Below are 12,507 nucleotides of genomic sequence, written 5' to 3'. Positions count from 1 at the left end.
AAAACAACAACAACAACAACAACAACAACAACAACAACAACAACAACACAGCCTCAGACATGACTTTTACTGTCAGGTAAAGGCCTCATGGCCCGTTCAGACCGGTGCGGCAAAAGCGTCCAGTTTACATTCAAAGTCTATGTAAACGCGCGTCGAGCACCTCCTGCGTTTTCCGCTCGAGACGCTTTGACGGGCGTAAAAGCATCAATGCATCAAAACGGTTCGCCGCAAATAAGTTCAGAATTTTGAGCTTTTCTGCGGCGCGGCGGTGCAGCAGCCAATCAGAGATGACGCTCCGGTGACGTACGCACACATTTCACCTGAGAAGAACCGGCACCACAACAATGACAATATCTATATAGATATATATCTATATATCTATATAGATATATATCTATATAGATCTATATATATCTATATATATCTATATATATATATATATATATATATATATATATATATATATATATATATATATATAGAGAGAGAGAGAGAGAGAGAGAGAGAGAGAGAGAGAGAGAGAGAGAGAGAGAGAGAGAGAGAGAGAGAGAGAGAGAGAGAGAGAGAGAGATATATCTATATCTATATAGTTATTTACTGTTCTATTTTTCCACAAAATAAATTATTTTATATTATAAAATGTGTGTCCTGTTTACGTGCATCTTTTTCATATATATAATACTGGGAAGTCTGGGAAATTCAGTGGCTATTTAAAGATGTACTTATTTAATTTACCACAATTCAAGATCATAAACAAAAACAAACAAGGACAAGATGAGATAATCCTTTATTAGTCCACACAGTGGGGAAATTTCAGTGTTACAACGCACAAGTAGGTGCAGAAGTAAAGAGAACTGATAACTTAAGAGCTGAGAAGCTTCTCACTGTTTTATTCATTTAACTTTATCTCATTCTGTGTAAACAACATGACATTGGGGCTCAATCTTGAGGGAGCATGTGGTCTTTGCTATAAATATGAAAATCCCTTTATCAAAAACACTTCTGTGTTGTGGACGTCCAGTCCTCTGTGTTGTGGACGTCCAGTCCTCTGTGTTGTGGACGTCCAGTCCTCTGTTGTGGACGTCCAGTCCTCTGTTGTGGACGTCCAGTCCTCTGTTGTGGACGTCCAGTCCTCTGTTGTGGACGTCCAGTCCTCTGTTGTGGACGCCCAGTCCTCTGTTGTGGATGTCCAGTCCTCTGTTGTGGACGTCCAGTCCTCTGTGTTGTGGACGTCCAGTCCTCTGTTGTGGATGTCCAGTCCTCTGTGTTGTGGACGTCCAGTCCTCTGTTGTGGACGTCCAGTCCTCTGTTGTGGACGTCTAGTCCTCTGTTGTGGATGTCCAGTCCTCTGTGTTGTGGACGTCCAGTCCTCTGTTGTGGATGTCCAGTCCTCTGTGTTGTGGACATCCAGTCCTCTGTTGTGGATGTCCAGTCCTCTGTGTTGTGGACGTCCAGTCCTCTGTGTTGTGGACGTCCAGTCCTCTGTGTTGTGGACGTCCAGTCCTCTGTTGTGGATGTCCAGTCCTCTGTGTTGTGGACATCCAGTCCTCTGTTGTGGATGTCCAGTCCTCTGTGTTGTGGACGTCCAGTCCTCTGTGTTGTGGACGTCCAGTCCTCTGTGTTGTGGACGTCCAGTCCTCTGTTGTGGACGTCCAGTCCTCTGTTGTGGACGTCCAGTCCTCTGTTGTGGATGTCCAGTCCTCTGTGTTGTGGACATCCAGTCCTCTGTTGTGGATGTCCAGTCCTCTGTGTTGTGGACGTCCAGTCCTCTGTGTTGTGGACGTCCAGTCCTCTGTGTTGTGGACGTCCAGTCCTCTGTGTTGTGGACGTCCAGTCCTCTGTTGTGGACGTCCAGTCCTCTGTGTTGTGGACGTACAGTCCTCTGTTGTGGACGTCCAGTCCTCTGTGTTGTGGACGTCCAGTCCTCTGTGTTGTGGACGTCCAGTCCTCTGTTGTGGACGTCCAGTCCTCTGTGTTGTGGACGTCCAGTCCTCTGTGTTGTGGACGTCCAGTCCTCTGTTGTGGACGTCCAGTCCTCTGTTGTGGACGTCCAGTCCTCTGTGTTGTGGACGTCCAGTCCTCTGTGTTGTGGACGTCCAGTCCTCTGTTGTGGACGTCCAGTCCTCTGTGTTGTGGACGTCCAGTCCTCTGTTGTGGACGTCCAGTCCTCTGTGTTGTGGACGTCCAGTCCTCTGTGTTGTGGACGTCCAGTCCTCTGTGTTGTGGACGTCCAGTCCTCTGTGTTGTGGACGTCCAGTCCTCTGTTGTGGACGTCCAGTCCTCTGTTGTGGACGTCCAGTCCTCTGTTGTGGACGTCCAGTCCTCTGTGTTGTGGACGTCCAGTCCTCTGTGTTGTGGACGTCCAGTCCTCTGTTGTGGACGTCCAGTCCTCTGTGTTGTGGACGTCCAGTCCTCTGTGTTGTGGACGTCCAGTCCTCTGTTGTGGACGTCCAGTCCTCTGTGTTGTGGACGTCCAGTCCTCTGTTGTGGACGTCCAGTCCTCTGTGTTGTGGACGTCCAGTCCTCTGTGTTGTGGACGTCCAGTCCTCTGTTGTGGACGTCCAGTCCTCTGTTGTGGACGTCCAGTCCTCTGTGTTGTGGACGTCCAGTCCTCTGTGTTGTGGACGTCCAGTCCTCTGTGTTGTGGACGTCCAGTCCTCTGTTGTGGACGTCCAGTCCTCTGTTGTGGACGTCCAGTCCTCTGTTGTGGACGTCCAGTCCTCTGTGTTGTGGACGTCCAGTCCTCTGTTGTGGACGTCCAGTCCTCTGTGTTGTGGACGTCCAGTCCTCTGTGTTGTGGACGTTCAGTCCTCTGTTGTGGACGTTCAGTCCTCTGTTGTGGACGTCCAGTCCTCTGTTGTGGACGTCCAGTCCTCTGTGTTGTGGACGTTCAGTCCTCTGTTGTGGACGTCCAGTCCTCTGTGTTGTGGACGTTCAGTCCTCTGTTGTGGACGTTCAGTCCTCTGTTGTGGACGTCCAGTCCTCTGTGTTGTGGACGTTCAGTCCTCTGTTGTGGACGTTCAGTCCTCTGTTGTGGACGTCCAGTCCTCTGTTGTGGACGTCCAGTCCTCTGTGTTGTGGACGTTCAGTCCTCTGTTGTGGACGTTCAGTCCTCTGTTGTGGATGTCCAGTCCTCTGTTGTGGACGTTCAGTCCTCTGTTGTGGACGTCCAGTCCTCTGTGTTGTGGACGTCCAGTCCTCTGTTGTGGACGTTCAGTCCTCTGTGTTGTGGACGTTCAGTCCTCTGTTGTGGACGTCCAGTCCTCTGTTGTGGACGTCCAGTCCTCTGTTGTGGACGTCCAGTCCTCTGTATTGTGGACGTTCAGTCCTCTGTATTGTGGACGTTCAGTCCTCTGTTGTGGACGTTCAGTCCTCTGTTGTGGACGTCCAGTCCTCTGTTGTGGACGTTCAGTCCTCTGTTGTGGACGTCCAGTCCTCTGTTGTGGACGTCCAGTCCTCTGTTGTGGACGTCCAGTCCTCTGTTGTGGACGTCCAGTCCTCTGTTGTGTACCTGAAGCTGCTGGTGATTGTCCTGTAGAAATCCCCAGTGGCAAGAGATCTGAATAATAAAACAAACAAATAACTATACAGCCTAAATTTAGTTTACTTGTACTTTCATTAAATATACCACAATCGAATTTTAAATGGTGCACTAGAACAAAATATTAACGCTATGAAAACTATGTTTTTTTTACTAAAAAAAATATTAATTTTTACTATCTATGTACTTTTCATTGGTTTTATACACAACCACAAGCAGATACACAGCAGATACACAACACATACACAGTACATACACAGCAGATACACAGCAGATACACAGCAGATACACAGCACATACACAGCACACACACAGCACATACACAGCACATACACAGCAGATACACAACACATACACAGTACATACACAGCAGATACACAGCACATACACAACAGATACACAGTACATACACAACAGATACACAGTACATACACAGCAGATACACAGTACATACACAGTACATACACAACACATATACAGCAGATACACAACAGATACACAGCAGATACACAGCACATACACAGCAGATACACAGCACATACACAACAGATACACAACAGATACACTTTATTATTGCGCTCAAACATGAATATCTCTGTACTGACCTGATGGACTGATGGACAGGCGTCTGTAGTTGTTGTCCTGGTACATGTCCGCGCACCAATGCGGGAAAACAAGTCATCAAACAGGACCCGGGACAAACGAAACTACAGCTGAGAGCGAGATTTATCTAGTCTTGAAGCAAATTATGTTATTGACTAAACTCGGATCACTGGTGGATCCAGACACGCCGCCGAGCGTCTCCGTTTTTGGGCTTTGAAGAGCAAATACGCAAAAGGCACTTTCTCAACTTTGATCCGCCATTAAAGAAGCCAGACTGACAACACCTCCACTGCGCATGCGCACGCGGCAAACGCGCGTCTGCTTACTATACTTCGTCTCTGCTCCGCTGCGTCGAGAACGCGGCGTATTTGCGTTTTTCTTCATGCGTACTTGCGTCCAACTTCGCCATAACGCGCGAATAGGCGTTTGCGGTTTGAACGGGCCATTAGAGAAAGAGATCAAACTGTGGACATGTTTCTACTGTGTCAGGCCCTCCAGACATTTAAACTACTTATTTCAGGTTTACTTCTACTTGGAAGCAGCACATAGTCATTATTTTGTACAATATTAATAAAATAACCCTAAAGTAAAGTTACTTTTGTGATGCAGTAATAATAAGTAGTGTAAAATATGACACGTTTACCAAGTATTTAAAGACAAAGTGTGTGAAGACTTTAAACTGTGATAAACCTGTGTCTGTGTCTTTAAAGTCTTGTGTTTTCTCCTTCCTCCTCAGAACACAGAGCTGTGGGTGCGGCCTGGCTCCTCCCCCTGGCTCCTCCCCTGGCTCCTCCCCCTGCTCTCTCTCACTCTTAAGTTTCATTTGTGTGGAAGTGAAACTCTCAGTCGCTCTGTTCCAGCAGAGATGGCACAGAAAGCTCTGGACCATGAGGCCTTTTTCTGTCCCATGTGTTTGGATCTACTGAAGGATCCAGTGACTATTCCCTGTGGACACAGCTACTGCAGGGACTGTGTCCAACACCACTGGGACCAAGAGGACCAGAAGCAGCTCTACAGCTGTCCTGAGTGTCGCCAGAGCTTCAGCCCCAGGCCTGTCCTCATCAAGAACATCATGTTAGCAGGTTTAGTAGAACAGCTGAAGAAGACTGGGCTCACAGCGCCCCCTGCTGATCGCTGCTATGCCGGACCTCAGGATGTGTCCGGTGATGTGTGCACTGGGAGGAAGATGAAAGCTGTCCAGTCCTGTCTGCAGTGTGTGGCTTCATACTGTGAGAGCCACCTCCAGCCTCATTATGATGCTGCAGCGTTTCAGAAACACCAGCTGGTGGCGCCAACACACAAGCTCCAGGAAAACATCTGCTCTCAACACCACAGAGTGATGGAGCTGTTCTGTCGCAGAGACCAGCAGAACATCTGCTCTCTCTGTGTGGACCAGCACGAGGGACATAACATAGTGTCCTCTGCCTCAGAGAGGGCCCAGAAACAGGCAGAGCTGCCGGCCAGGAGGGCCCTGCTGCTCCAGAGCCTCCAGGACAAAAACACAGACCTGAAGAGGCTCAAACAGGAGGCCCAGGACATCAACCGCTCTGCCAAGGCAGCAGTGCAGTGCAGCAGGGACAGCTTCAGAGAGATGGCCCTTCTCCTGAAGAAAAGAGACTCTGAAGTGGAGCAGCAGATCCTCTCCCAGAAACAGACCCAACTGAGCCGAGTCCAAGAGCTCCAGGACCAACTGCAGCAGGACGTGACTGAGCTGAAGAGGAGCATCTCTGAGCTGGATACACTGTCCCTCACTCCGGATCATAACCAGTTTCTACAGCTCTACGGTTCACTGTCCACAGACACACAGAGCACAGAGCCAGCCAGGATTCAGACAGGGTTCCTGAGCGACTTTGAGGAAGTGACCAGAGCTGTGTCAGCGCTCAGGGACAAACTCCAGCTCACTCTGAGTCCAGTCCAGGTTTTACTGTCACCAGCTGGACCCAGCTCCAGAGAGGACTTCTTACAATATTATACAGAAATCACTCTGGACCGAAACACAGCTCACCCCCTTCTAACTCTGTCTGATGGAAACAGAAGAGTAACATCTTTTGGTGTACTCGAGAGTTATCCTCTTCATTCAGACAGATTCAGTGACGTGTGTCAGGTCCTGAGCAGAGAGAGTCTGACGGGCCGCTGTTACTGGGAGGTGGAGTGGAGTCCGAGCGGGTTGTGGGCGGAGTGGTGTGTTGATGTTGCAGTTTCATACAGAGATATTGAGAGAAAAGAACACCCTGAAAGTTTTTTTGGAAGAAATAATAAATCCTGGTCTTTAGCAAGAGAGCCAAAGAGTTATTCATTTTGGTTTAACTCAGTCCAGTCCCAGGTCTCAGGTCTGGTCGCAGGTCCGGTCTCAGGTCGGGTCCGGTCCAGAATTGGGGTTTACCTGGACCACAGTGCAGGGGTTCTGGAGTTTTACAGCTTCTCCGAATGGAACATGAGCCTCGTCCACAGAGTCCAGACCTCTTTCACTCAGCCGCTCTACGCTGGAGTCAGGTTTGACTGGTTTCCAGGAGACACAGTACATTTCCCTAAACTGAAATAACAGCTCTGTTCTCCACAGTCTGGATCACATTTGTGCCTTTTATTTAGAACTAACTGGATAAATGTTTAAAAGACTTTGTCCATAAAATCAATAACTAGAGATGGATTTGAAACAAAAGTCACTCATTTGAACACGTTCTGACAGGCCGGCTGAAAGAAATGAACTACTGTTATTTTGAGTTAAACAATGAAAAATACAGTTGTTAATTGTGATTTAATCCTGTTTGTTTAAAAAAGTACATTATGGCACTTATTTTGTCAAACATTTGAAACCTGATCAAACAGAACATTTGAGTTAGAATGTGGCACAGACGAGCTTTTGTTTCACTATTTCTGTTCATAATATTCAAATTAAACTCATTTATTCTCTACATATTTGACATCAGCCTCTGTTTAACTCACTTTGTCTGAACTTTCTTTCAAATCAAATGTTTTTCCTGTCACAGTTTTATACAAGTCTTTGCTCTGTAAAAGTCTAAAGTCATTTTCTTCATCTAAAACAACAGTTGGACTATTTAGTTTTGCTTTGAAGTGTTTCTCTGTGGATTCTCACTGTGTTTTGTGTGACTTTTAGTCATAATTGTAAAGGTTTCTCAGGTCACAGAGCGAGTCACACTGGTTTTACAGCTTATGCTCTGAGTCGGAATCATGAGCAGCACAAATGACAGCGTGTGTTTGGAGCTTTTACGCCTCGTTTTAGCCTCTGTGGAGCCTCAGTTTGGCTCAAATCCACTGCACCGGGTCAAATGTAACGGGAAAGTCGTTCATGGCTGTGTCATGTGCTCAGGGCAATCAGTGACTGACCAATAAAATCTAACATTACAGTGTGTCTCATCTATATTTAAATTATTCTGAAATATGTCTTAATAAACCCGTTTTCTTCTTACGTCTGTGTTTGTGTTTCTAATGATTTAGAAGTTAGTTATAAATACAGTGGTTTAATGTCGTCATGAGCTCGTTTGGTGCAATAGAGGATCCTGGGAAGTGACAGGAGCGTTCACCTGACACAACACCATTTATGAAGCGACAACAGCGACACAGGAATAACACAACATTTGATGAAGAGTGAATCTGAGGCTGTTTAGGACCAACTCCACTTCAGGGAAACAGTTTGTTCAGGCGTGGTTTGATCTGCATCTGTGAGTGACAGGTGAGTTTGAACACGACTGTTGTAACGAGGAGATGAACTAAAGCTCTAATGAGTCACGCGTTGAAATGATTTCTATAGTTAGGGTTAACCTGCCATTGTTCACGTAAAAAGAGCATTTTAAAATCTAGAGAATCAAGTATTTTCCTTAGAATCGAAATGGAGTTTGTAATGTGTGAAAGGCATTATTCAAAAGGAGAACGCACAAAGGTCAGATTTCTATGAGTGACAGTTCTTACCTTGAAGGCCATGAACTTGTGGTACGGTTTGGGAGCCCAGGCGTAAACCTCCACGGCGTTCTTCAGAGCGATCACCAGGAACTTTATCTTCTCATATCGGACTGTGGACACAACAAACACACACATGAGAACGTCCCGGGTGCTGCTGGACGGAGGAGAACGCCCCGAGTGCTCTTGGACGGAGGAGAACGCCCCAAGTGCTGCTGGACAGAGGAGAACGCCCTGAGTGCTGCTGGACATAAGAGAACACCCTGAGTGCTGCTAGACACATGAGAACACCCAGAGTGCTGCTGGACAGAGGAAAATGCCCTGAGTGCTGCTGGACATAAGAAAACGCCCGAGTGCTGCTGGACATGAGAGAACGCCCTGAGTGCTACTGGACGGACGAGAACGCCCCGAGTGCTGCTGGATAGAGGAGAACGCCCCGAGTGCTGCTGGACGGACGAGAACGCCCCGAGTGCTGCTGGACGGACGAGAACGCCCCGAGTGCTGCTGGATAGAGGAGAACGCCCCGAGTGCTGCTGGACATGAGAGAACGCCCTGAGTGCTGCTGGATAGAGGAGAACGCCCCGAGTGCAGCTGGACGGACGAGAACACCCCGAGTGCTGCTGGATAGAGGAGAACGCCCCGAGTGCTGCTGGACGGAGGAGAACGCCCCGAGTGCTGCTGGACGGAGGAGAACGCCCCGAGTGCTGCTGGACATAACTCAGGAGCCAAACCCGACATGACGGCAACGAAACTGTCACATTTTAATGTTTTGTATTTCCTGTTGGCCACAAACAACAATAAAACCCCTGGAATCTGTCGACAAACAAACACTGAGGATTTGAGAACACCACGGCGACATCGTCACGGCCAATAGAAAATGGGGGAGGGGCTCGAGGGGATGAAAGGGTCTAGTAAAAGAGCGGCTCCGTACCGACTTTGTAGTGTCCGCAGCCCTCCAGCTCGCCCACGGACGTCCAGCCCTGGCGCTTCTCCACCTCCGGGTCGTTGTGGAGGATCTTGTTCCTCAGCCACGACAGGTAGTACAGACGCAGCTTGTTCTTCTTCCCTGCGGAGAACGCACCACCGTGTTTGTACGGCTAGAGAACGCCTTCGGAAAGCGTGCGTTTTGGGGCCTGGTACCTGAGATGGTGATGAGGACGTTGAGCCCTTCCAGGACGTCCAGCTGCTGGAACCTCCTCCTGCTGATCAGAGAGTAGACCTTCCCCTGTCCACTGCGGTCCAGGAGCCACAGGCCGCTCTCTGTCCCCACCAGCAGGTTCACCCCTGCCATTACAAGCACACACGTTTAGACAGTGTTTCTCTGATGAGGAAGGACAAAAAGTGGTCCGACGGTCACTGGTCCATAGAAGAAGAGACAAACACAGTTCTTTATATTTACATTTACACGGATAAAACAACATGGAAAAGGTTTAAACCAGATATTTACTATAATAATCCCTCATCTTTTTCCACCAGTGAAAATCTAAGTGTGAGAAACATCAGATGCACAGCTTTATGTACACACAACAGAGGAGATGAAAACGACAACACACACTATTAAAAGAATATTTACTAAAATCAGAAAAATATGAACATAAGATTCAGTTAAACAGAGACACTTTTGTCAAAATCTAAAGCAGAATGTAAACACAATGAAACATCTGAAGAATAAAAAGCCATTAAAAAACATAATCTTATTGAAAAACACTGAACGCAAAGGGACTAAACCCAAAACTATGGATAAAAAGTATGAACTATCTGATCCAACTTCCTGTGTACTTAATTATTTTATGTATTTGTCATGTAGTGTTTAGGTTAAGTATGTCCTTTGTATATATTTAGTACTATGATGAAACGCTAGTACTGAGCACATCTGTACTACACGTATTTGTACTGACCCCAGAGTCCGGCACACAGGATCTCCGTGTTGAATTTCTTCTTGTACTTCCTGATCTCTGGAGAGTCGCTCTGAGGTTTGATGTTAGTCGGGTTCACGTTGACCACAGAGCCTTTTCTGTGTCCTTCTCTCCGCACAGCCTCCCCTTTAACGCCCGCTGTGGAACGCAAAAGACGTGAACGAGAGTCCCCTTTAACGCCCGCTGTGGAACGCAAAAGACGTGAACGAGAGTCTCCTTTAACACCCGCTGTGGAACGCAAAAGACGTGAACGAGAGTCTCCTTTAACACCCGCTGTGGAACGCAGAAGACGTGAACGAGAGTCTCCTTTAACGCCCGCTGTGGAACGCAAAAGACGTGAACGAGAGTCTCCTTTAACGCCTGCTGTGGAACGCAAAAGACGTGAACGAGAGTCTCCTTTAACGCCCGCTGTAGAATGCAAAAGACGTGAACGAGAGTCTCCGTTAACGCCCGCTGTGGAACGCAAAAGACGTGAACGAGAGTCTCCTTTAACGCCCCCTGTGGAACAGCAAAAGACATGAACGAGAGTCTCCTTTAACGCCCGCTGTGGAACGCAAAAGACGTGAACGAGAGTCTCCTTTAACACCCGCTGTGGAACGCAAAAGACGTGAACGAGAGTCTCCTTTAACACCCGCTGTGGAACGCAAAAGACGTGAACGAGAGTCTCCTTTAACGCCCGCTGTGGAACGCAAAAGACGTGAAAGAGAGTCTCCTTTAACACCCGCTGTGGAACGCAAAAGACGTGAACGAGAGTCCCCTTTAACGCCCGCTGTGGAACGCAAAAGACGTGAACGAGAGTCTCCTTTAACACCCGCTGTGGAACGCAAAAGACGTGAACGAGAGTCTCCTTTAACACCGCTGTGGAACGCAAAAGACGTGAACGAGAGTCTCCTTTAACGCCCGCTGTGGAACGCAAAAGACGTGAACGAGAGTCTCCTTTAACACCCGCTGTGGAACGCAAAAGACGTGAACGAGAGTCCCCTTTAACGCCCGCTGTGGAACGCAAAAGACGTGAACGAGAGTCTCCTTTAACACCCGCTGTGGAACGCAAAAGACGTGAACGAGAGTCTCCTTTAACGCCGGCTGTGGAACGCAAAAGACGTGAACGAGAGTCTCCTTTAACACCCGCTGTGGAACGCAAAAGACGTGAACGAGAGTCTCCTTTAACACCCGCTGTGGAACGCAGAAGACGTGAACGAGAGTCTCCTTTAACGCCCGCTGTGGAACGCAAAAGACGTGAACGAGAGTCTCCTTTAACGCCTGCTGTGGAACGCAAAAGACGTGAACGAGAGTCTCCTTTAACGCCCGCTGTAGAATGCAAAAGACGTGAACGAGAGTCTCCGTTAACGCCCGCTGTGGAACGCAAAAGACGTGAACGAGAGTCTCCTTTAACGCCCCCTGTGGAACAGCAAAAGACATGAACGAGAGTCTCCTTTAACGCCCGCTGTGGAACGCAAAAGACGTGAACGAGAGTCTCCTTTAACACCCGCTGTGGAACGCAAAAGACGTGAACGAGAGTCTCCTTTAACACCCGCTGTGGAACGCAAAAGACGTGAACGAGAGTCTCCTTTAACGCCCGCTGTGGAACGCAAAAGACGTGAACGAGAGTCTCCTTTAACACCCGCTGTGGAACGCAGAAGACGTGAACGAGAGTCTCCTTTAACGCCCGCTGTGGAACGCAAAAGACGTGAACGAGAGTCTCCTTTAACGCCCGCTGTAGAATGCAAAAGACGTGAACGAGAGTCTCCTTTAACGCCCGCTGTGGAACGCAAAAGACGTGAACGAGAGTCCCCTTTAACGCCCGCTGTGGAACGCAAAAGACGTGAATGAGAGTCTCCTTTAACACCCGCTGTGGAACGCAAAAGACGTGAACGAGAGTCTCCTTTAACACCCGCTGTGGAACGCAAAAGACGTGAAAGAGAGTCTCCTTTAACGCCCGCTGTGGAATGCAAAAGACGTGAACGAGAGTCTCCTTTAACACCGCTGTGGAACGCAAAAGACGTGAACGAGAGTCTCCTTTAACGCCCGCTGTAGAACGCAAAAGACGTGAACGAGTCTCCTTTAACGCCCACTGTAGAATGTAAAAGACGTGAAAGAGAGTCTCCTTTAACGCCCGCTGTGGAACGCAGAAGACGTGAACGAGAGTCTCCTTTAACACCCGCTGTGGAACGCAGAAGACGTGAACGAGAGTCTCCTTTAACACCCGCTGTGGAACGCAGGAGACGTGAACGAGAGTCTCCTTTAACGCCTGCTGTGGAACGCAAAAGACGTGAAAGAGAGTCTCCTTTAACACCCGCTGTGGAACGCAGAAGACGTGAACGAGAGTCTCCTTTAACACCCGCTGTGGAACGCAGAAGACGTGAACGAGAGTCTCCTTTAACGCCTGCTGTGGAACGCAAAAGACGTGAACGAGAGTCTCCTTTAACGCCCGCTGTGGAACGCAAAAGACGTGAACGAGAGTCTCCTTTAACGCCTGCTGTGGAACGCAAAAGACGTGAACGAGAGTCTCCTTTAACGCCCGCTGTAGAATGC

At 48.4% G+C, this 12,507-nt stretch overlaps 2 protein-coding genes across 3 annotated transcripts in view; one reads left to right on the top strand and one right to left on the bottom strand.

Moving 5' to 3' along the window:
* The window catches only part of LOC140346519 (mitogen-activated protein kinase kinase kinase kinase 4-like), a 103,944-nt gene that overhangs the window by 7,006 nt on the left and 84,431 nt on the right, over positions 1–12,507 (bottom strand). Inside the window, exons 26-29 of the mRNA XM_072432632.1 lie at positions 9,958–10,113; positions 9,200–9,343; positions 8,991–9,125; positions 8,039–8,172 (exon numbers count right to left, since the gene is read on the bottom strand). Coding sequence (XP_072288733.1) covers positions 8,039–8,172; positions 8,991–9,125; positions 9,200–9,343; positions 9,958–10,113 — 569 coding nt within the window. The remainder of the gene's footprint in view (positions 1–8,038; positions 8,173–8,990; positions 9,126–9,199; positions 9,344–9,957; positions 10,114–12,507) is intronic.
* LOC140354819 (E3 ubiquitin/ISG15 ligase TRIM25-like) lies at positions 4,922–6,904 on the top strand. 2 transcript variants are annotated; one of them, XM_072440055.1, is made up of 2 exons: positions 4,923–5,837; positions 5,952–6,904. In XM_072440055.1, the coding sequence occupies exons 1-2, from the start codon at positions 5,010–5,012 to the stop codon at positions 6,684–6,686; spliced, it is 1,563 nt and encodes a 520-aa protein (XP_072296156.1). In that variant the 5' UTR covers positions 4,923–5,009; the 3' UTR covers positions 6,687–6,904. The 2 variants fall into 2 exon arrangements, with proteins under 2 accessions (XP_072296155.1, XP_072296156.1); XM_072440054.1 differs by having other exon boundaries at positions 4,922–6,904.

The sequence above is a fragment of the Eucyclogobius newberryi genome, unplaced genomic scaffold (genome assembly GCF_026437365.1).
Source record: "Eucyclogobius newberryi isolate DKJ021-1_F unplaced genomic scaffold, fEucNew1.0.hap1 SCAF_11, whole genome shotgun sequence".
NCBI classification, from domain to species: Eukaryota; Metazoa; Chordata; class Actinopteri; order Gobiiformes; family Gobiidae; genus Eucyclogobius; species Eucyclogobius newberryi.
Note: the sequence above shows the minus strand (reverse complement) of the source record. Positions and strands in the feature narration are given on the sequence as shown.